Source organism: Lynx rufus, unplaced genomic scaffold, assembly GCF_022079265.1.
Source record: "Lynx rufus isolate CCGP_SWC_20201006 ecotype Redwood Valley unplaced genomic scaffold, mLynRuf1.p SCAF_7, whole genome shotgun sequence".
In the NCBI taxonomy this organism is placed as follows: Eukaryota; Metazoa; Chordata; class Mammalia; order Carnivora; family Felidae; genus Lynx; species Lynx rufus.
In genome coordinates this window covers 58,399,495-58,422,265 of record NW_025814889.1, presented here as the reverse complement: position 1 = coordinate 58,422,265, position 22,771 = coordinate 58,399,495, and the positions used below count along the sequence as shown (strand labels likewise).

At 37.1% G+C, this 22,771-nt stretch overlaps 1 protein-coding gene across 3 annotated transcripts in view; it reads right to left on the bottom strand.

Annotated features, from left to right (window-relative positions):
- The window catches only part of IRAG2 (inositol 1,4,5-triphosphate receptor associated 2), a 129,323-nt gene that overhangs the window by 18,814 nt on the left and 87,738 nt on the right, over window positions 1-22,771 (bottom strand). For 2 of the 3 annotated variants that reach the window (XM_047066829.1, XM_047066830.1), the window contains 10 exons: window positions 21,241-21,388; window positions 20,425-20,506; window positions 9,670-9,716; window positions 9,503-9,567; window positions 9,238-9,345; window positions 6,146-6,216; window positions 3,204-3,261; window positions 1,361-1,424; window positions 1,249-1,276; window positions 850-990 (listed from right to left, as the gene is read on the bottom strand). In XM_047066829.1, coding sequence (XP_046922785.1) covers window positions 850-990; window positions 1,249-1,276; window positions 1,361-1,424; window positions 3,204-3,261; window positions 6,146-6,216; window positions 9,238-9,345; window positions 9,503-9,567; window positions 9,670-9,716; window positions 20,425-20,506; window positions 21,241-21,388 — 812 coding nt within the window. Of the gene's footprint in view, window positions 1-849; window positions 991-1,248; window positions 1,277-1,360; window positions 1,425-3,203; window positions 3,262-6,145; window positions 6,217-9,237; window positions 9,346-9,502; window positions 9,568-9,669; window positions 9,717-20,424; window positions 20,507-21,240; window positions 21,389-22,771 lie in introns of those variants that run through there. The other variant, XM_047066831.1, reaches the window with a different exon arrangement.

Sequence of the window (22,771 nt, the reverse complement as noted above, 5' to 3'; positions counted from 1 at the left end):
GAAAACATTATACTAAGTGAAATAAGCCAGATACAAGAAGACAAACACTATATGATTTTACTCATATGAGGTATCTGAGGTAGTCAAATTCATAGAAACAGAAAGTAAAATGGTGGTTACCAGGGGCTGAGAGGAGGGGAAAAGCGGGGTTGTTTAATGGGTACAGAGTTTCAGTATGCAAGATGGGAAAGTTCTGGAGATCTGCTTTGCAACCGTGTGACATACTTAACACTACTGAACTGTACACTTAAAATGGTTGATATGGCAATTTTGATGTTATGTTTTTTTACTACAATAAAAAAAACAGAATATGGTTTCTAAATTTTTATTTTTCTTTTTCCAAAAATAACCTTCTTAATTTTCCAACCCATCTCTATACTTATGGTTATTTCACAAAACGGAAAAATAGTAGTAGTTGTTACCTATCTACCTACACAGGGCTTGCCCATCATCTGACAAGACTAAAATCAGTCACCATTCTTTTTTTCAGTTAATTAAATGGAAATAGACTTTTGATTCTCTTCTTTGAAGCTTAAAATTGATATTATCTCCTATTGCTCAGTTTCCTGCATGATGACTCTTCTGCCTGAAACCTATGTGAACATTTGGAGAGAAGGCAGGTGACCCACAATGATTTTAAGAGGCATTTTTTTTTATTGCTCATACTCTATTAGCAATCTTTTATTTTAGCCTGATCCTGAATTCTTACTTCCTCTAATTCACATCTGAGTCAGGCAGGGGTTGGTGCCTGGTATTGGTTTTAGTCATAAAAGTAAACTCCTATGTAATTTTGAAAACATTATTAACACTATGACCAGATGTGTAGTCCCCAAATGTTAGGGTTCTCACCTCTAACAGCTTTAAACAGTTAGTGATTTCTTTCTTCAAATTTTCTTCTGCCAAGTCTCGTGATCTTTCTTCAAGCTTTACTCTTTTCTCCAAGGTGAACCAGTCACACTTAAATCCCAAAGATAATCTGAGAAATTCAGCCTATTGTCAAAATAATGTGAAGGTGAGGGGAGAAAATTGGTTGTAGTGAAATATTTCAAGTTAATACTGGATTATGCTGAGTCATTACTTTCTCCTCCCAGCAACATAATGCTGGCATACATCGGCTTTACCTGCACTTAGTCCCTGCCAAGGTAACCAGACACCAAATGTATGACAGCTTGTCATAGACTGTATGAAGTGACAATAGGCAAGGGAGTCAGAAACATTTTTTTTTTAACTTAAAGGGACAAAACTCACCTCCACCTCCTTCTCATTAGCAGAAGTGCTGTAGGATAAGAAAAAAAAAAAGTGTTCAAACGTAATTCAATAGAGAAGCAAAAAATGTGAGCATGCCATATGAAGAACTTACTTGTCACTTTGTTTAAAGTTAACTGATTTCACAGTGGTTACAGGGAGAGAGGAAACAGCAGCAACTATTAAAAGACAATAAAATATTATTGGGTTATAAAGGCTTAGTGGAAGACACAATCAAACGTCCCCTCTCCACTACAGGCATTTCATTGATGTATAGCTGAAATAACAGCCAGCTAATAAGGCAGTTTCTTAAATATAAGATAATGTTATGTTATGCTATTGGGATCACAATGACATTAAAATCATTGGCTCACACATCATCGTGTGAATAGTCTGAAACCTGAAGAGGTCTCAGAGTCCAATTGCTCTCTTTGCATTTGAATGTTTGACTCGATCCCATGGCTAAATGCACACCTTCCTCTGGTACCTTGGTCCTTCTTCAGATCAAGGCTTTAACAGCAGCAGGAGTAGTCATTGAAGTAATAGTAGTGGTATAATAGCATAATAATGATAATAACAACAACAGCAACTATAAAATGGCATCAACCATTTGTCACAAGTTTACTATGTGCCAGTCCCAAAACAACGCTCTTTACATATAATGATACTCTTCATGACAACTTCGCAAAAAGGATATATTAGTTATGAAGAGTATTAGAGATGGAAAAAACCTGGTTTAAGTTCCAGCTTTCACCTTTATAGCTCTGTGACCTGGAACAAGTCACAACTTCATCAAACGTGTATAAAGTAAGGATGATATTATTTTACTTTTTTTTCTTTTTTTTTTTTAGTAGACTCTAGGCATGCCCAGTACAGAGCCCAACACAAGGCTTGAACTCATGACCCTGAGATCAAGACCCAAGCTGAGATCAAGAGCCAGATGCTTGGGGTGCCTGGGTGGCTCAGTTGGTTAAGTGTCCGACTTTGGCTCAGGTCATGATCTCACAGTTCATGGATTCAAGCCCTGTGTTGGGCTCTGTACTGATAGCTCAGAGCCTGGGGCCTGTTTCAGATTCTGTGTCTCCCTCTTTCTGCCCCTCTGCTGCTTGCTTTCTCTCTCTCTCTCTCTCTCTCTCTCTCTCTCTCTCTCTCATGAATGAATAAATGAATGAATGAATAAATAAAACGTTGAAAAAAAACTTTAAAAAAAGTCAGAAGATTAACCAACTGAGCCACCCAGGTGCCCTTATTTTTCTATAGTAGCTTTTATGAGAACTTTGCCAAGCGTTTTCCACCTGTTTTATACCTAACTTATTCAATCCTCAGAGCAAACCTGTGGTAGGTACTGTACCATCCAAAGTCTACAGGCTAGGAAACTGAATTGCAATTTACCTATCTAATACAAGTGCCTATTTGGGGGAACTAAATAAAACTCTGCACATGAATTCTCAATAAAGATTAATTTTTTTTCTCATCATTTCCATTTTACAGATGAGGAAACTGACACTCAGGTTAAATATTCTTCCAAATCTGCTAGTCAGAGAATGACCCAGTGTAGAGTCTGCTTGACTTCAAAGCTTCAAATCTATCCTAATGGAGGTGAAAGGGGGAGCAAAGCATATTAGCACTTATTTTTAAATACTTAGTCTTATTCACTGTTGGATGGGATAATAAAAAAAATCTCAAAGTGGAGCTTAGAATTTACTACCAACACTGGCATGGTTCTTTGTTCACAATAGTGTAGAAGCTATTACAAGTCCTCTGGAGCTTAATAGTTAAAGTAACATAAATGTGGCTTTACAAAAATGATACAAAATGAAGCAAGAGTCAGTTTTATTGGCTGATTTTATCTAGAGATGCAGAATTACAGGCACATCTTTACTCAGAAAGATTTCACTCATAAAAATATAAGCAAGGAACAAAAGTTCACATGGGGTTTGGGAGAGAACATTCCTTACCTCCTGCGGCACATTCTTTTCTATGCTCATCTATTGTCTTTGGTTCCTCTTTAGCTTCCTAAAATCATAAAGAGATTTTATTGCTGTACATAGAGTGGAAATCCTTCATAACCAATCATTTCCCAACTTCCTGTCCTCTCCTAACCCTACTCTATCAAAAACACTGTGATATTCAAAGAACTGAACTAGGGGTTAAGAATAAAACAGTACTAGCTCTAAGGGGTTTTCCAATGTAGTTGAGGTACACAAGACAGAAATAGATGAATAGTGATACAAATTACCACAAGGCAACCACTAGGTTTGATTGTCAAATAAATGAGATGTGAATAAATAAGTGCTCTACAAAGATAGGGAGACACCATGGCTTGAGAAGCATGGCAAGTCTCTGCAGATGAGAAACATGCTGGAGCTTGATGGAGAGGTAGGACTGGATGCATGAAGAGGTGGGGGTGATCTAGGACTATCACATGTAGCTTTCTAGATAGGCTGCTGGAGAACTGGTGGCAAAAATAGCAACTAGGATTGTGTTATGTTAGGCTTTTAATCCGTATAAATACATTTTAAGGTCACTGGCCAGCTATCCTACAAACATATCTATACAACAAGAATTACCCTAATTAGAGGGTTGTACTATACTGCCTGGGAAAATCTAATGGGAAAGCAATAGGTATAAAATCATTTTTATGGTGACAATTATTCAACATTCTCAGAAATTTTCCATAAAAAGCAAGTCTATGACAAATTTCCTTGGTAGAGCCATTGATACCATGTCATGTAATTTTTAGATAATTGAAGCTAGGACTTTGATAAAATGTAACAAATGCAGTAATAAAGGTAAACCTCTGGGTCATTCTTATCAACATTTAAATATTCTTAAGTTTTCTGAATCCTCCCTCAATACCCTAATCTCTTCCATCTGTGGCATCTTCTTTCTCTCCTCTCCCTTATGGCCATGCTTCTTCTGGGAAGAATTGTCCATAGTTGCAATTTCCAGTTTTTCAACTCCCATCTGTCCCTCCACCCAATACTCCAAGAAAACTGCCCCTTCCAGTTATCAGTGAACTCTCTATTGCCAAATTCAATGGAAATTTTTCAGTCTTTAGCTTACTTGACCTCTTTGTGGCATCTAAAATGACCTACAATCCCCTCCTCCTTGAAGATTTTTCGTTCCTTGGTTTTCATCTCCTGATGTCCTCCCATTGCTGCAGTAGCTCCTTCTGAGTTTCTTCTGTCATTGCCTTCTTTTCTTAGATAATGGAATCATCAAGAGTCCATTATTCTCTGTGTGCTCTTCCCACCTGCTCTTTCCAAGTCTCCTTGAGAAATCTCACCCACATACTTTTTGTTTTCTTAGCTGGTAACTCACAAATGTGTGTCTACCCCTAAAGTCCTAGGAATGAACTTATGAATATAGATATACAGCTGTATATGTAATCTTTCAGAGTACTGATGTCTCGCATCAACTTGAAACTTGACTTGAACCAATCTTATTTTACCCCCTAAAGTTTACCTTTCTTACTGCCTCCCTCTTCTCATGAAATCCTATTCATTCTGTTGGATAAGCCACAATCCTGAGTATCTACATTTTCCCATGCATCCCCCACACCTACCCTGGTTATCAGTCACTGTGTCCTATAAACTCTGTCCCTTAAATATCTCCCAAATTAGTCTTTTATCCATCCACACCAAATTCATACTATCCTCATCTCTTGCCTGAATTATCAATGGCATCCTAACCAGCACCTCATCTCCATGACTACATTTTCTAATTCTAACCCATATTTTTAAGTTTATTTCTATCTTGTCTTGAGATGAGAAAAAATCTTTTTCTCAGAAGACTACCATAAAAAATTAGAGGACTCAAATATTCCTCTATTATTTTATAAGGGGCAACCACTTTTGGCATGTTTGCTAGCCAACACTACACTCTATATACACTTCACACTACAAAGGATGATTCCAAATCACATATCCCATCATTCCACTCCCTTCAGACTAGAATACTATAAAGTTTTTGCCCACCCTATTGCCTCAAATGTATTTATGCCACAACCATCTCTCAGCTTGAGTTAGCTTTTGTAAGTCTCTGTTTCTTAAAACCAAATGGGCCTAACTAAAACAATGTTTATATACTGATGAGAAAACAATACACACACACACACACACACACACACACACACACACACACACACACATATACGTACATACCTGTATACATACAATACAGAGAGGGACTGATACATAAATAAGACCCTTGAGGAAACATGGAATTGGATCCATAGTCTACAAGTTACTCTCCAATAATTATAAATTCATACCAGTGTCAATGAACTTTCTCTTTAAGGAAAGGAACTTTTTCTGTAAACATTTAAATAATGTTGTATAGCAGTTTTCCAGGTTCCTGGATAGCATTCAATACCATTCACAAAGTACCTCCTCCATGACAGTGTCTGACCTCCTAACCCAAGCATTTTTCTTTTACATCACTAACCACACTGCGTAATTGTATATTACTGAGTAACTGTATGTTTCTTCCCTTAATTAGAACATGTTCTCTTAATTAGAACAGATCTTTAAGGTAAATATTACTGTTTTATTTAACCTTACTTATTAATACATTTGTTTACTTAAAAGTCCTCTATTGATAGATGTTTAACATGTTTCCAATAGACCTTTGATGAATAAGTGAGTGAATGAATGAAAAAACAATGTGGAGTAAGGAAGTCCTAGCTCTAACTCTATTGTGTGACCTTGGACAAGTCACAGGGACTCTTGGGCACCAACTTCTTAATCAATAATACATTGATGTGATTAAATTCTATTAACTTAATATTTTGAAAGGATAAAATGTGCCTTTAAGAATATTTTACAAATTTAAAGGGACAGTTCTACCATCGTACTATATCATTACTTTTATTGCCAACACGCGTATATTTCCTTACCAGACTTAATGTGGTTTTGTCCTCACTCACAGAGCCTTGGGGTGCAGTATTGTCATGAGCTGAACTTTTGCCTGTGAGAGAAAGGGAACACACTGAACAGTTGCCTGAGCAGTAACAAGTGAAAGAGGAAGAAATAGTGAGGGTGGCAATTATGAGCAGACTAGTAAGTGGCAAAAATCTTAACATGTGAGACAAATTATATACCATAAAACTTTAAACGTGTCCATTGATTCAAAATCAGGTCTAGAGCAGCTAAGGTTCCCAAGAAAGCTAGCCCTATAAGATTTCTTAATAGAAATTAATATCTGTATGAATGGCCTTCAAGTAAGTTTTTAAAATCTTTTTTAAGGCTGCTGCTTTTTTTTTTTTTAAATCAAACACATTACTAGTATACTTATAGAAACTGGATGAAGGAAGGTTGAACAACCAGTAACTTAGTAGCTTTCTAATAGCTTGACAAACCGGTTTTTAAAAATTGCATATGTAATACTGATAAACAAGTATGATATTCTTCCAAAATGTGGTATCTTTCTAAAAAAGAAAATCATTAAACTAAGGAATGAAGGCACTATAAATGTATGCCATTTCTTTTTGTAATTTCCTTTATTTTTGTGTACTTTATTCGTACTGAAATGTACTTGATAATGATTTTCCTCTTTATATGATCCATTGTCTTGAATTTAGTTCAGTGCAGGCACAAAGGTCAGCAGCTATAAATAGGTTGTGTTTCTTTTTTAAAAAAGGAATAAAGTATGTATTATATTTTTAAATTTTATATGGAAATAAGAACAAAATGAAAAAGTCTTTTTCCAATGAAATTTCAAGTTTTTGTTAACTTTTACTTTATTTTTTTATTACTTTTTAAAACTATATATACATATACATATATATATATACACATATATATACACATATATATACATATATATGTGTGTGTGTGTATGTGTGTGTGTATATATATATATATATATATATATATATATATATGTATCCAAGTTAGCATATAGTGTAATAATGATTTCAGGAGTAGAATCCAGTGATTCATCCCCTATATATAACACCCAGTGCTCATCTCTATTTTATTTTGGAGAGAGTACGACCAAGGGGTGACAGACAGACAGGGGGACAGAAGATCTGAAACAGGTTATGTCCTGAGAGCAGCAAGCCCAATGCAGGGCTCAAACTCATGAACCACAAGATCATGACCTGAGCCAAAGTCAGAGTCTCAATGGACTGAGCCACCCAGGTGCCCGATGTTTTCATTAACTTTTAAGACAGAGAATAGATTCATATGGTCCATAAATTTAAAAGTGTAAACCGTTATGGTGAAAATTATCCCTCCCATTCATGCCTGCCAGAAACATACTTTCTATCTGCATAGACAATGTTATTTTTGTCTAGCCTTTCAGAGGTATTTTATGTATACATAAAAACTTCTTCTTGTCCTTTTTCACCACAAAATTTTACACGCAATATATGTTTTATATTTGTTTTTTTTAAAGAGACAATAGTTATTTGATATCATTCTAAGGAAGTTTCCTTATATATGTTTATGGATTCATAGTAGTATTCCATTACATTGAGATGCCAATATATATTAACTAGGCTTCTTTTGATAGTTAACTTGTTTCCAATATTTTGTTATTATAGACAATGCTGTAGTAAAGAAACTTCTACAAGTTATGTGTGTGCTTAGAGCTATAGGATAAATTCCCAGAAACCAAATTGTCTTATCACAGGATATGTACATTTAACATATTGGTAGATATCAGCAAATTCCCTTCTATATTAATTATAATAATTTACATTCCCTATAGAAATGTATGAGATTTCCAGTTTTCCCCACAGTCTAACCAACAGAGTATAATAAAATTTTTGCATCTTTGTCTACATGACTAGTGAAAAATGGTACCCTGATGTAGTTCTAATTAAAATTTCTCTTATTCAGGGGGGTGCCTGGGTGGCTCAGCCAGTTGGGCGTCCAGCTTTGACTCAGGTCATGATCTTACGGCTCTGGGTTCAAGCCCCATGTTGGGCTCTGTACTGACAGCACAGAGCATGGAGCCTGCTTCGGATTCTATGTCTCCATCTCTCTCTGTCCCTCCCCTGCTCACGCTCTGTCTCGCTCTCTCTCAAAAATAAACACTAAAAAAATGTTTTTAAATAAAAAAATAAAGAGGCACCTGGGTGGCTCAGTCAGTTTAAACATCCGACTTCAGCTGAGGTCATGATCTCGCGGTTCGTGAGTTCGAGCCCCGCATTGGGCTCTGCGCTGACAGCTCAGAGCCTGGACCCTGCTTCGGATTCTGCGTCTCCCTGTCCCTCTCTACCCCTCCCCCACTCACGCTCTGTCTCTGTCTCTGTCTCTCTCTCAAAAATAAATGAACATTAAAAAAAAACTAAAAAATAAATAAATAAAATTAAAAAAATAAAAATAAATTTCTCTTATTCGGTCGGAAGTAGAATATGAAGATATTCTTCAGTTTAAGTAAGGAATAGATTCCATTTCTACAATTTTACAACTCCTTTAGTTTAGCATCTATATCTGAACTGTCCAGTTCACACAATAGAATGGATTTTCCTTGACTGATGTGTTTGGGGTGAACAGGAGCCTATGGACTTCCGTGAGTGTTAACTGCAGTGATGGTTTAGTGGGAATGCTTGAGAATCACTACTTTGTTTTCAGACTCAAAAAGGGATCCAACATAGTATATAGTTAATTCTTTTGCCCCCTGAGTGAACCATCACAAACTGGCCCCTCCTTTCAACCAAATAGATTCTAATGGGGATTCTGAGAATTTGCTAAGCAGATGAGTCTATATCTGTGCCACAGTTGAGACCCAGTTGTATCCAGTCAACCTTTGCCATTAGGAAATATTTAAGCCCTATTAAAATATATTGTAAGTTTTGCTCTATCTACAGAATTGGGGGGAAAAATGGCACCTCTTGGACTTCTTCTCCCCAGAGTATAACCTCATTTTTTTAAATAAAATATTACTGAACTATGAGGATAGTTAGTCTAGTGGCTTACAGGTTTGCTTACTGTTTTAGAATGGAAACTATATTTGAATATTTCAACTCCAATAGCTTACCTGTGATCTTTATCATAGAAGAAGCTGATCCTGTATCCTCCTCTTTCTCACAGAGTGACTTACAGACAAGGTCACCAGAAGCCATATTCAAAATTTCTGACCCAGAATCTATCAACAGGAAGAAACTAACAGCATGAACACTATGCAAAAAGAAATTATTTGCCTATGTTCTTTTCATTTGCACTCACCTCAGCAGGTCACAGAAATCAAGCTTCTAGTTATAAAACTAACACTCTATTTTTATATCTTTTCCAAGTTCACTCACCACTTGAAGTCACAGTACTCTCTGTGGATGAAGTGTGTCCAGGAGATGATAGTGTGGAATATTCCCTGTCAAATGTGTAGAGAAGACATTTTGGAGCGTCAGGTCCAAAGATTTCCTTAAAAATTAACAAAATATGCATTCTAATTCACATATACAAACAGGCAAACCTGGACTGTGGCAGGCTCTTAGGATACAAGCATTCAACACCATTCTCCTAAAGACAAAAAAAAAAGGAGGAAAAACAAGTTTAACAATTTGACATTTTCCATTCTAGAGAGGTTGTTTTAAGCAAACATTTTCATAGAGTTTTAAACGAACCCGTATTTACTTTGCTCTTTTTGAGAGGATATGGGAAGGGGATGGTATAGTGCAGGCTGATATACATACTTCTCAAAGTTGTGCTTGCAAAAAAAATCCAATTTTAAATATACTTACAAGTTCAATATTTAAAGAATACCTGATAAATTCTCGGGCAAAACAAATTCTAAACTTAAAGGGCAGATAGAGTTTATTTCATGAACTTAAGTTGTCTTTAAACAGAACATTCTATGTGGGCGTAATAAAATATTTCTATTTATGGAAATGTTATTCAACCTAAAACTTTTGACCTGGTGATTTAAAAATGGTTTTCTATTTTCCAGCTAGACAAATCATACATTTTAAACTTAATCCCATTCTCAAAGATCTGAGGGATTACATCGACGTCACCACCTACTACTCGGCGCTCAAGAAGAGCTTAACAAAACTGTAGTCCCAGCCTGTCAGGGCAAATGCTTGAAAGTCTTATTTGAATTTCTTAATCTTGATCAGGATTTCCTAATTTGGGGGGAACTTGAGGACATTAGGGTTGATTAGTTCACATGCTCTCAAATAATGCAGTAGGAACATGGGTTACTCTTTAATAATACGTTTTTCTGATAAGTATATTTTCATTATTATTTGGTTTATGTGGGAAATAAAATTTAATATTGAAAACTGAAACCATTCGAAAATACCAAAAACCTGCACAGACCATGCAAAGGTGAAGACACTTACATATTCTATAATCAAGCAGAGAACTTATTAACAGCCACAACCAAACAGGTTTCAATGGAGGGATATTGTATATCACACCCAGTATTTAGAATCTACCCCAGATAATATGGACTATAGTCACAGAAAGGTAAGGATTTAGTAAGAGTTTGCTGAATATGTAGTTATGCAATGCAATCACAGCATTCAAAATTTATAGAAGCCCTTTTCATATATCGTCTACTTTAATTCATCTAACAACCTTATGAAGTGGGTTTTAGCAAGAAAGTATTTACTTATTTCAGGTAAAGAAAGTAAAGCCAGTGAATCAAATAATTTCCCAGCAGTATTCAGAATAGTAATGTAAGCTTCCAAAACCAGTTCAGATGAAATACAGTGTCCTCTCTACTGTAAACAGAACTGTCTCTGAGATACCCTAACCCAGGCTGTTGGTGAGGTACAGACTTGCCAATTATTGTTTGAAACAGGTAGATGATTTAAACATAAATGTTTACAACGTTCACCTCAAATGTTTAGAAATATCCACAAACTTGCAAAGCAAGAATTTATACCTAATCCTCTTATATATCAATGTTGAACAATCTTCCCTATTTCATTTTGTCTCTGCTTTAAATGCCTTTGGGTCAGATCATGCGTGCCTGAAGCCTCTCATGACATCAGCTTGATATAATTCAACAACCTTCATCAAAGGCCCACTTTGTCCCAGGAACAGTGACAGAGGCCGGAGGCACACTAAACTACAGTACTTGTCCCACAGGAGTTTGTAGGCCAGTCAGGAAGACAAATGCCTAAACCAAACCATAAATTATAGGCAGCATTGCACCGAGGAAAGTAATACGCACAAAATAGACTGGGGTCATATTTGAATTACATTTTTTTAAATGTCTTTATTTTTGAGAGAGAGAGAGAGAGAGAATGAGAACGTGTGCAAGGGAGGGGCAGAGAGACAGGGAGAGGAGAGAGAATCCCAGGTAGGCTCTGCAGTGTCAGTGCAGAGCCCAACACGAGGCATAATCTCACCAACAAAACTGTGAGGTCATGACATGAGCTGAAATCAAGAGTCAGGCACTTAACTGACTGAGCCACCCAAGTGCCCTGAATTACATTTTGAAGAGAAATTGTACCTTATACCCTAGAGGTAAATGATGATATCCCCATCATTAAAATAGTTAATAGATTGTATTAGCAATTATTACATGCTTATTTAACTATATTCCAATATACAGGTAAGAAATGAAGCTATAAAAATAGTAAAATATTAAATATCCTTCAGTTTTATTGAATATCATACTTCATAAAAGTCAACAAGGATTCATTCCTTGATAATTTAAAAATCAGACCCCCTTAAAATCCTATAACATATAAAAATTTGATTATATATGTCTTGAAACACTTGCTGCTGTGCTATAATAATAATAATAATAATAAATTATATTGTACTAACTAAAAAGTTAATTTTTTCAGAAAAAGACTTCTTATACCTATTAGGGTTGTGGATACCTATATCTGAATTTAAGGGGTATGAAATTTTACCTTATACTTAAGTATTTTATACTTAATTAAGCTGGCTTTCAATATGAGAAAACAGGAAACACATCATTTTTATAAACTAAAAAATGTCTATTATTTAAACTCAAAATAATAAATACAGCAAAATACGGTTTACCTCCATTACAAATGAGTCTCATTTGCTATAATGCTCTGTGTAAGCCCTTCTTCTGTTTTAATACCTTATATGTGAAACATTTTAGAGAGAAGCTTTTTGATAAACGTAAAATATTTATGGATTAAATAATAATTCTGTAATTTTGGAGAAATGTCACATTTAGCAGCCACACATTACTACATCATTGTTCAGGAGCAGTTGCAAGGTAAGCAATTGGATATTATTTCCAATTCATTAGTCTTTCTATATCTCACTGATCGGAAAAATCCCAATAGACAACAAACATATCTCAAGCCTAGATTTTCATAAATTGGTCCAAGCATTTTTCCCTTCTTACAGAATAACTAGAAAAATGATTTTTTTTTTCAAATTTAGATTTCTAGTTAATGAAACTGGCAATATAAGTCCTCAGGGTGTCTGTGCATATTGAGCGGGGATGACAGACAACTCAGCAAAAATTTTCTACAATTGTGCTTTTTTCCCCCCAGCTTCAAGTCACCACTATTCAAACCAGCATCCTGGACCCACAGGAAAGCCTAACCTCCACAAAACAGCTATAAATACTTGGCAGATCATGAAAAAGATAAATTTCTGGATATATTTTAAAACCAAGACAAGTTAAGAAACTGACTAAAAGCAAGAAAAAGAAAGTTCAGATGACAGACTTACTTACATGTAGAAGACTGGCTCAAGTCAATGAGTCTAACACATGTCGACAGCATAGAGCAGGAAGAATGTTCTTCCTGTGCAAGTCATTCAAATAGCAACCTGCATAACATTTACATGAAAATCCGTGGCCAGCCCATTTGCTTTTGACAGCAAGCGTCTAATGGAGGGTGGGGTAGCCAGGTACTCATGGAACAAAGTGAGACATATTCTCCCATGGGCTGGGTCAGCAAATGCAGGCCACGCACACAGGCATGCACACACACACACACACACACACACACACACACACACACACACCAGGATTATTTCAATATTTAGATAGAAAAATATGAAGAATAAGATATTATTATTATTAATATTTAGGTTATTAGTAAGAGTGATTAATAGGCCTAGATCATCTCCCAGGATTACTTTATTTTTGCTCTTTTAGATAAAATGTTTCTTTAGCTATAGATTTTATGACCAGAGACCCTTCCATTTGTGTTACCAATGTAATTTTTACTATTAGATCTATTTTAGATGATCAGTACTACTCCAATAAATTCATAGGGTTTTCTGAGGAAAAAACCTGAAAAGAGTCTATATATAGGCTTATTTCATTCTAACTTAAAAAAAAAAAGTCCTTGACTCAGTGTTGGTTTCAGTGTTGTGGAAAGAGAATGTAAAATCGAATACCAAAAGATCACAACTACTATAACCTAAACAAAACTAAATTTCCTCACAAGCTTTTTTTTTTTTTTTTTGTACCTAAAAGGACACCACACCCTCAGATCTACAGGACACACCTACCAATCTGAGGTTCATTTATAGTACAGTTATCAGTCAACTTCTACATGTTCCAATTTTGCAACTGGCAATGTTATTTATTCTCCAAGGTTATGACAGACAATGACCAGAAAATCTTCTGAGATATTTCAAAATTGACTCTGTCCTTTGTCTCATAAATCATCTCCTCCTAGTGATAGTATATCTTAGACAAAAACATGTAATAACATGGAGGAGACCTCAAAGACCTATTTTTTTAACAGCCAAATTAAAAACAGAGAAATTCATCTTCATATCCTCTGATTGTGACAAGGTATTGTCTTTTTTTTTTTTCATTGACGTATGGTTGACATACAATGTTTTATTAGTTTCGGGTAGACAACATAGTGGTTTGACAATTCTACACATTACATAATGCTCATGAGAAGGGATCTTTTGAGCTTCACACTGCTGATAATTCTGATTCTGGGTGACAGCTATAGCTGCTTTCTGAGTGTTTACTAGGAAACAGGTACTTTGCATACATCATAAAGTGTCTTGGAGGGGTCAGATCTGAGACTGAAGTAGGTAAAGAGGAGAATCCATTTCTTTTTTTTTTTTAATGTTTATTTATTTTTGAGACAGAGCATGAGCAGGGAAGGGGCAGAGAGAGAAGGAAACACAGAATCTGAAGCAGGCTCCAGGCTCCGAGCTGTCAGCCCAGAGCCCGACGCAGGGCTCGAACTCACGAACTGTGAGATCATGACCCGAGCCGAGGTCAGACGCTTAACCGACTGAGCCACCAAGGTGCCGCGAGGAGAATCCATTTCATTGTCATGGAATCTTCCTGAAGCTCCTTAATTCTCTGAGTATGTGGGGACACACATAGGTACCTAGGCACACGCCCAGTTTGGCTCTTCGGTTGCTGGTCAGACTCCATGGCGGGAGCATGTGATTAAGAAAAAGAAGACAGACTACAAGGAGAGACAACTGGGCCCTGGAGAGAAACTGCCAAGAGTGAGGAAGAGTTGAGGAAGTCGGGCTAAACAGACCGCTGGGCCGCCCCCCACTGACGGGAGCCACAGTACTGGAGTCAGTGGGAGACGGCTCCTGGCCACTGTGCCTCCCAGCCCACTGGCTTATCTCTGTATGCACCTTGACACAGAGAGGGTCATTTTAACAATCCCATCACAAGTAGTCCGCCCCCCAACACTGTAGAAGGACCTTGCTCTGAAGTACTGAGACAAGAAAGGAGAATCCTCTCTGCTGGCCGGGGAGTAAAGATCACTAAGGTGATCAGGCACAGAGCTCCAAAGAGTTAAGCATGGAGGGCATGTGGGGATTATGGGTCACAAACAAAAGGCCTGCAGAGATGTGAGTGCTGAAACCAGCTTCCTTTCCCCTAAGCCTCTCAGGAATTGAAGCATCCTGCCCTGGGACTCACTAGTTGGTCAGGCCTGAAGGACATTAGGAGATATTGGTATACACCCCTAGAGGCTCTTGGAAATGTTGAGACAGGACCCCATGGAGAAGAAAGGCCTTCCTACTCATCAGCGAGTGGGGAAACAGAATTAAGGTTTGTCTTTTCTTTAAATATAACTGATTTGGTTTGTTGCCATGGACTGGTTAGGCCAGAACATAGCCATTGCTTTATGCATATGCATACATGTAATGCATGTATGTGTGTATTTGAATCCTCCAAAGAACCCTGAAAAGTAGTATCTCTGTTTCACGGGGTGGGAGGGTAGGAGGGTGTCAAGAAAATTCAGAGAGGTTAAGCCACTTGTCCAAGTTTACACAGCGAACAAGTAATAGAGCCAGTCTTAAATCCAGGCCTGCTTGATTCCAAAGCCTATGTGATGTGGCTATAGTTCTAAATCATTACCAGAAAAATTTTAAATAAATACAAAAGTAACAGAATAGAATAAGTAAAATTTGTGTACCCGTTCTGCAGATTCAGCTATTACCAACCTGTGGCCACTCTGTTTTGTCACCCACTAAACCCACCCCTGCATTGTTTTGATGCAAATCCCAGATATCATAAATATTTTAGTCTGAATCTCTAAAAGGTGAGGTTTAGAAATAATTTATTCTTTTTTTTTCCTGCAATATTGCAAATAAATGAATTTTCTGGGTCAGTAGAGTAACTCCATTTTTCCCAAAAATGTCTTAAGCTGGGCCCCAAATTATTTACTATGAGATGTTCTTTTTGAGATAATAATCTTATTAGAGTCCTTTGCTCACTCAAATAGATCCTCTTAAGAATACGGATGTTCAGGGGCGCCTGGGTGGCTCAGTTGGTTAAGTGTCTGACTTCAGCTCAGGTCATGATCTCACAGCTCGTGGGTTCAAGTTGCTTGTTATGAAGGCTCTCAAGAGTGACAAAAATCCTAGAGTTTGAAGCCAGAGACGTAAGAAAAATACCATAATTTATGGGTCACTGGGATAAACACAGATTACATTTTCTGGCAATTTTTATCTTACATTTCATTCTAAATCCCTGTACTTATTAATGAGAATGCTTAGAAAATTGTTTTCTAAGGAGAATTTTCTATTACTTATGAAGTGGGGGGAGTTGAGGGGTAGGAAGGTAGGATTTACTCTCGTGAGAGAGTGAATCATGCAGTGAAGAGGCTGCAGAGATTCTTCAGGGGAGAAGAAACCTGGAAAGGGAACAGTGAGAATTAGTGATATCAGCTGCCAAGTGCAGCAGACAGACTGCTTCCTGGGGACTCTAGAAGAAATGGCACAGAATACAGCATGAGAACCTTCAGGGAACCTATACGTTTCTCCAGGAACGTTGGGTAGGAGTTTCCATTGTGATGTGTTAGCTCCTGCTTCTTAATGGCATCAAGACCATGGGGGGGGTGAGTGGGGGGGAACAACAACAACAACAAAAACCAAAACTCAGTCACATAGCCTAATGACAGTGTATTTGGAGATCCTTTTAGATAAATAAAGAAGCTCATTTCCTAGCCAAAAAACTACTTTCAAGGTAATTATGATCAATTATTATGAGTGAAAGTTCTAAATTCAGTGTTCTAAGAAGAGCCATGAGAAAGGCTTATTTTTTGAACGTGGACAAACAAGAATTTGAATCCCACATTTGCTAGTTACCAGTTGAGTGATCTTGGGGAAGTTACTAACCTCTGTGAACTTCAGCTGTGTCATTTGTAAAAGCAGAGAATGCCTACCAAAGTTGCAGAGAAGATTAATAACATGGCATGTGGAAATGCTTTCCTACAAAGTACCTGGTACACAAGTGATGTTTGTTTCTTCCCCATTCTTGGTAAAATCACTGCCAGATAAAAGGGAAATTACTAATAACCAAACATCCTGTAAGCTTCCAAGTTCAACTTCCTTTATTAAACTTACAATAACTGCTAACTAATAGCAAAATAGATTCATTTCCTTTTTCTTTCCTTTTCTTAGCTACTCAATAGGATGGGTATTAAGGAACAGAAAAATGTCAGATACACACACTTAAAAGGGATAATAAGAACAAGTCATATAACTTAGCAGTGAAAAGAACCCCATTTATTAAACGGGCAAAGATCTGGGGAGATATACCTCCAAAGAAGAAGCACATTGGTCAACAAGTACAAGAAAAGATGTTCGACATCATTGGTCATTAGGAGAATGCATACCCAAACCATCAAAACCTACGTCACACCTGCCAAGATGGCTATAATCAAAAAAGAGACAAATGTTGACAAGGATGTAGAGAAACTGGAATCCTCATGCATTACTTGCAGGAATATAAAATGGTGCAGCGACTTTGGAAATCTGTTTTATAGTTCCTTGAAATATTACAGATACCATACGATGTAGCAATTCCACTCCCAGGTATATGCCCAAAAGGATACCCATATGGGTACAGAAAAACTTATACACTAAAGTTCATAGTAGCATTATTTACATAGGTAAAAAATTGAAACAACCCAAGCACTCATCAGCTGATGAATAAAATGTGATATAGACATACATTGGAACATTATTCAGTCATAAAAAGGATTGAAGTACTTGTAACATGCTACAACATGGTGAAACTTGAAAATATCATACTAACTGAAAGAAGTCAGCCACAAGAGGTTATTCCATATATATGAGATATACAGAATAGGCAAATGCATATACAGAAAAAGTAGATTAGTGATTCCCTAGGACTGAGGGTTTGGTGGGAAGAAGGGATAGACTGTTGATGGGTATGAGGTTTCTTTATGGGATGATCAAAATGTTCTAAAATTGATTTTGATGGTTGTTGTGCAATTCTGTGAATTTAATTAAAAGCAGTTAATTGTTCTACCAAGAACCATAAAATACCTAAAATACCATAAAATAAACTTAACCAAAGATGTAAAAGATCTGTATGCTGAAAACTATAGAAAACTTACAAAAGAAATTGAAGAAGACACAAAGAAATGGAAAAACATTCCATGCTCATGAATTGGAAGAACAAATATTGTTAAAATGTCAATACTACCCAAAGCAATCTACACATTCAGTGCAATCCCAATCAAAATTACACAGGCATTCTTCTCAGAGGTAGAACAAACACTCCTAAAATTTGTATGGAACCAGAGAAGACCCCAAATAGCTAAAGTACTGTTGAAAAAGAAAACCAAAGCTGGAGGCATCACAATCCTGGACTTTAGCCTGAATTACAAAGCTGTAATCATCAAGACAGTACGGTATTGCCACAAAAACAGACACACAGACCAATGGAATAGAGAACCCGGAATTGGATCCCCAAATGTATGGCCAACTAATCTTTGAAAAAGCAGAGAGTATCTAATGGAAAAAAAGTCTCTTTAACAAATGGTGCTGGAAGAACTGGACAGCAACATGCAGAAGAATGAAACTAGACCACTGTCTTACACCATTCACAAAAATAAACTCAAAATGGATAAAGGACCTGAATGGGAGATAGGAAACCATCAAAACCCTAGAGGAGAAAGCAGGAAAAACCTCTCTGACCTCAGCCGCAGCAATTTCTTACTTGACCTATCTCCAAGGCAAGGGAATTAAAAGCAAAAATGAACTATTGGGACCTCATGAAGATAAAAAACTTCTGCATTGCAAAGGAAACAATCAACAAAACGAAAAGGCAACTGACGGAACAGGAAAAGATATTTGCAGAGGACATATCAGATAAAGAGTTAGTATCCAGAATCTATAAAGAACTCACCAAACTCACCACCTGAAAAGCAATCCAGTGAAGAAATGGGCAGAACACATGAACAGACACTTCCAAAGAAGACATCCAGATGGCCAACAGACACATGAAAAGATGCTCAACATCACTCATCATCAGAGAAATACAAATCAAAACCACATTGAGATACCACCTCACACCAATCTGAGTGGCTAAAATTAACAACTCAAGAAAAAAACAGATGTTGGCAAGGATGTGAAGAAACAGAAACCCTCTTGCACTGTTGGTGGGAATGCAAACTTGTGTAGCCTCTCTGCAAAACAGTGTGGAGGCTCCTCAAAAAATTAAAAATAGAATTACCCTATGACCCAGCAATAGCACTACTAGGAATTTCTTCAAATGATACAGGAGTGTTCATTCATGGGGGGTATGTGTACCCCAATGTTTTTAGAAGCACTTTCAACAATAGCCAAATTATGGTAAGAGCCCACATGTCAATCAACTGATGAATGGATAAAGAAGATGTGGTTTATATATACAATGGAATACTACCTGGCAATGAGAAAGAATGAAATATTGCCATTTGCAACAACGTGGATGGAACTGGAGGGTATTACGCTAAGTGAAATAAATCAGTCAGAGAAAGACAAATATCATATGTTTTCACTCATATGTGGAATTTGAGAAACTTAACAGAAGACCATGGGGCAAGGGAAGGGGAAAAAATAGTTCCAAACAGAGAGGGAGGCAAATCATAAGAAACTCTTAAATACAGAGAACAAACAGAAGGTGGATGGGGGTTCTGGGGGAGAGGGGAAAATGAGTGATGGGCATTGAAGAGGGCACTTGTTAGGATAAGCACTGGATATTGTATGTAAGCAATGAATCATGGGAATCTACTCCTGAAACCAAGAGCACACTGTATATACCATATGTCAGCTAACTTGATAAATTATATTTAAAAAATTAATAAAAGCATTTACCTGAATAAGTTGTTTAATATGTGAATTATATCTCAAGCAATTAAAAAAAGGAAGAATACTGGATTGTTAGATCCTGAAACAGAACTGTCTGCTCCTTTTGACTGAGAAAATTATGGAACGTGGTTTCAACTGTAGACAGAGGGATCACTCCATACATATCTCCATAACCTGGGGAGTTTGCCTAAATGACGTGTTATTTAGTGTTATTCTTTTTTTGGTAGAAAAGTACCATTAGCACCTAACTGCAGCAATGAATACTCTCTGGGCACTGCCCTACTTTGTGACTTTTTACAAAGTACCAGCACTTCAAAGATTATCTAGGTTTGACTTCAATTCTTAGACAGACAATGAGACCTAAGACTTATAGTCATTAGTAAATTTTAAGTCCCAAACCAGCCTGCCTCTCGAATAAAATATTCAGCATACTTCACCAAAATCTCCTTTTGTCTATTTATCCTTTAGCTTGTACTACAGAAGGAGTAGAAAGCCCCCAAATGACTGAATTGTAATTTCTTGTCAAGAAAGGTTGACATTTCTCATGCATCTGTGTTTTGTGGTATAAGATTCACACTTGCTATAAGAGTGTCCATAATACTTCAAAATAATATACCATAGAAGAGGACCAGGATATGGTCGTACTAAAAATACAGCTGAAATATAGTCAAATGCTCACTTCCATCCTTAGATCATCATTCATCCTGAGGCAACCTGAAAGATCTGTTCCTGAGTGGGGGCCAACTTCAGGGCCTGGGCACCTGGCAACAGAAAACAAAGCTCCTTACTCCTGATGGAAAGACGGAGAATTTCAGCTAATACCAAATGTTTCCCTTCCCTGCCTCAGCTTAACCAAATTTCTAATTAAGTTCATGGTTTTAGTAAGACATAAGGAAAGGCAGCTCCAACCTCCACCAGAGAGAGATGGCAAACCATAGAGAATCTAGCCAAAAATGTAAATAAAGAATTTGCAATTCAAAGTCTTGTTTCTGCATCCTTGATACAGAAAGGAAATTTCACCGGGGTGGATAGTGCTCACAAACCCCACTGACATTTCAAACTTTTCCTGAGGAAGGTCAGTCTGTGTACTCAGAAGGTGAGCACAGAGGAGCTTGGGGAGAGGGAGGGTGAGGGGATAAGGATTTGCAAAGGCTCATTAACCTTGAAGAAGAAGGAATAGAAATGTGATCAAAACCTATCTGAAAAAGTTAACTTAGCAGTATATCGTATATTTCTAAAACCTGGGAAACATTTTGGGTAGCCCAATTTGTCTTTTTACATTTTAGAATGGATGTTACGGAATTCAAAGTGCAAGAAAACTGCACTTCAAGAAAACTATAGAGATACCTTTAAAATTGTCAATTTTCAGAGTTAGATAAGTTCCACAATAAAACCTTCTTACTTAACACATTATGATCTCAGGATTCAAAAGTTTAACTGATTAAAAGCTTAGGCAATAGGAATAGGGTAAATATATTTGGCTCTTTTAACTTACTTGTGTCTTCTAGTCACATCCAAAGCACCATCCTCTATTTTCACATGGTTGGGCCTTTCACATGCATCTTGGATTCGGTTGGCTACACCTGAGAAAGGTGTCAACTCCAGTCTTGGAATCACTGTAAGACTCTCTAGATGCAAGGCATCTGCAGAACAGAAAAGAATAAAAACAGAAATTTATTTCTGGTTTAAACTATATTTTACGTATATACATACATACATACATACATACATACATACATACATATTCTTTCCCTCCTGAGAGATGGAACTATTTCTGAAAAAGCAGAAGTCAATTCAATTCTATTTTAACATAACCCTCCCCCCCACCTTGATGCCTCATTGTATGAAGTGAAAATGCCAATTTTTTAAAGCACATTGGGGAGGGGACAGAAAAATCCCTGCCTACTAAGCAATTAAAGGGGTCAGCAATTTGCAACCAGAGGGTAAAATCCAGCCTAATTTGTAAATAAAGTTTTACTGTATCACAGACACACCCATTCATTCAGTATTGTCCATGGCTGCTTGTGTGATACAACAGCAAAGCTGAGTAGTTGCTGCAGAAACCATATAGCCTGCAAAGCCTAACATATTTACTATCTGCCCCTTTACAGAGACAGCTTACCAACTCCTGAAGAGAAAATTGTCAGATGCTGTGACTGGAAGTCATCAAAGACACAAAAGAAATAGGGTGACAAACTGTTTTTTTGGAAAAAACCATCTTGTTATGTGTTTTTCTGAGTATAGGAAAAAGAGTTTAATGGAAAAAAACAGGCTTTGGAGTCAATCACAAATTCTTAATTCAAATCCTGGCTTGGCCACATACTAGCTGTGTGATCTAGATAAATAACTAAACCACTCTGAGCCTCAGTTTACTTACATTTGAAGTGTAAGTAATGACAAAATGACCTTAGGCAAATTACTAACTCACTGTTTCTATTTGTTTATTTATTTATCATTTATTTTGAGAGAGCAACAGAGCATGAGTGGGGGAGGCGTAGAGGGAAAGGGAGACAGAGAATCCCAAGTAGGCCCTGCACTGTCAGCACAGAGTCCAGTGCAGGGCTCGAACTCACAAACCATGAGATCATGACCTGAACCAAAATCAAGAGTTGGACACTTAACTGTCTGAGCCACCTAGGCGCCCCTGTTTCCTTATCTTTAAAATGGAAATGACATTAGCATCTACCTAGCAGGGAGGTGATGATTAAAGGAGGTAACAGCAATGTTAAGAGCAGAGAACTGTGCCTGGCATGCAGCAGGCACTCATAGGGACTGTTGACATTGTGATCATGTTACTACCCCTGGGTTAGTGTGAACAAACTCATCTAGAGAAAGCACGAAGCTGTTGTATGATACAAAAAGGCCATTAGCAGTGGTAGCACTTTTCCCTTCTCCACCTGAAATGACCCACAGATCACTCTACTTTCTATTTATTTCTTCTTAACTTTATTTGATAACCATCCCATTTCTCTTGTCATTTCAGAACCAGGCATTAACTTTTGCTTTCACTCACATCTAGGTTGTGA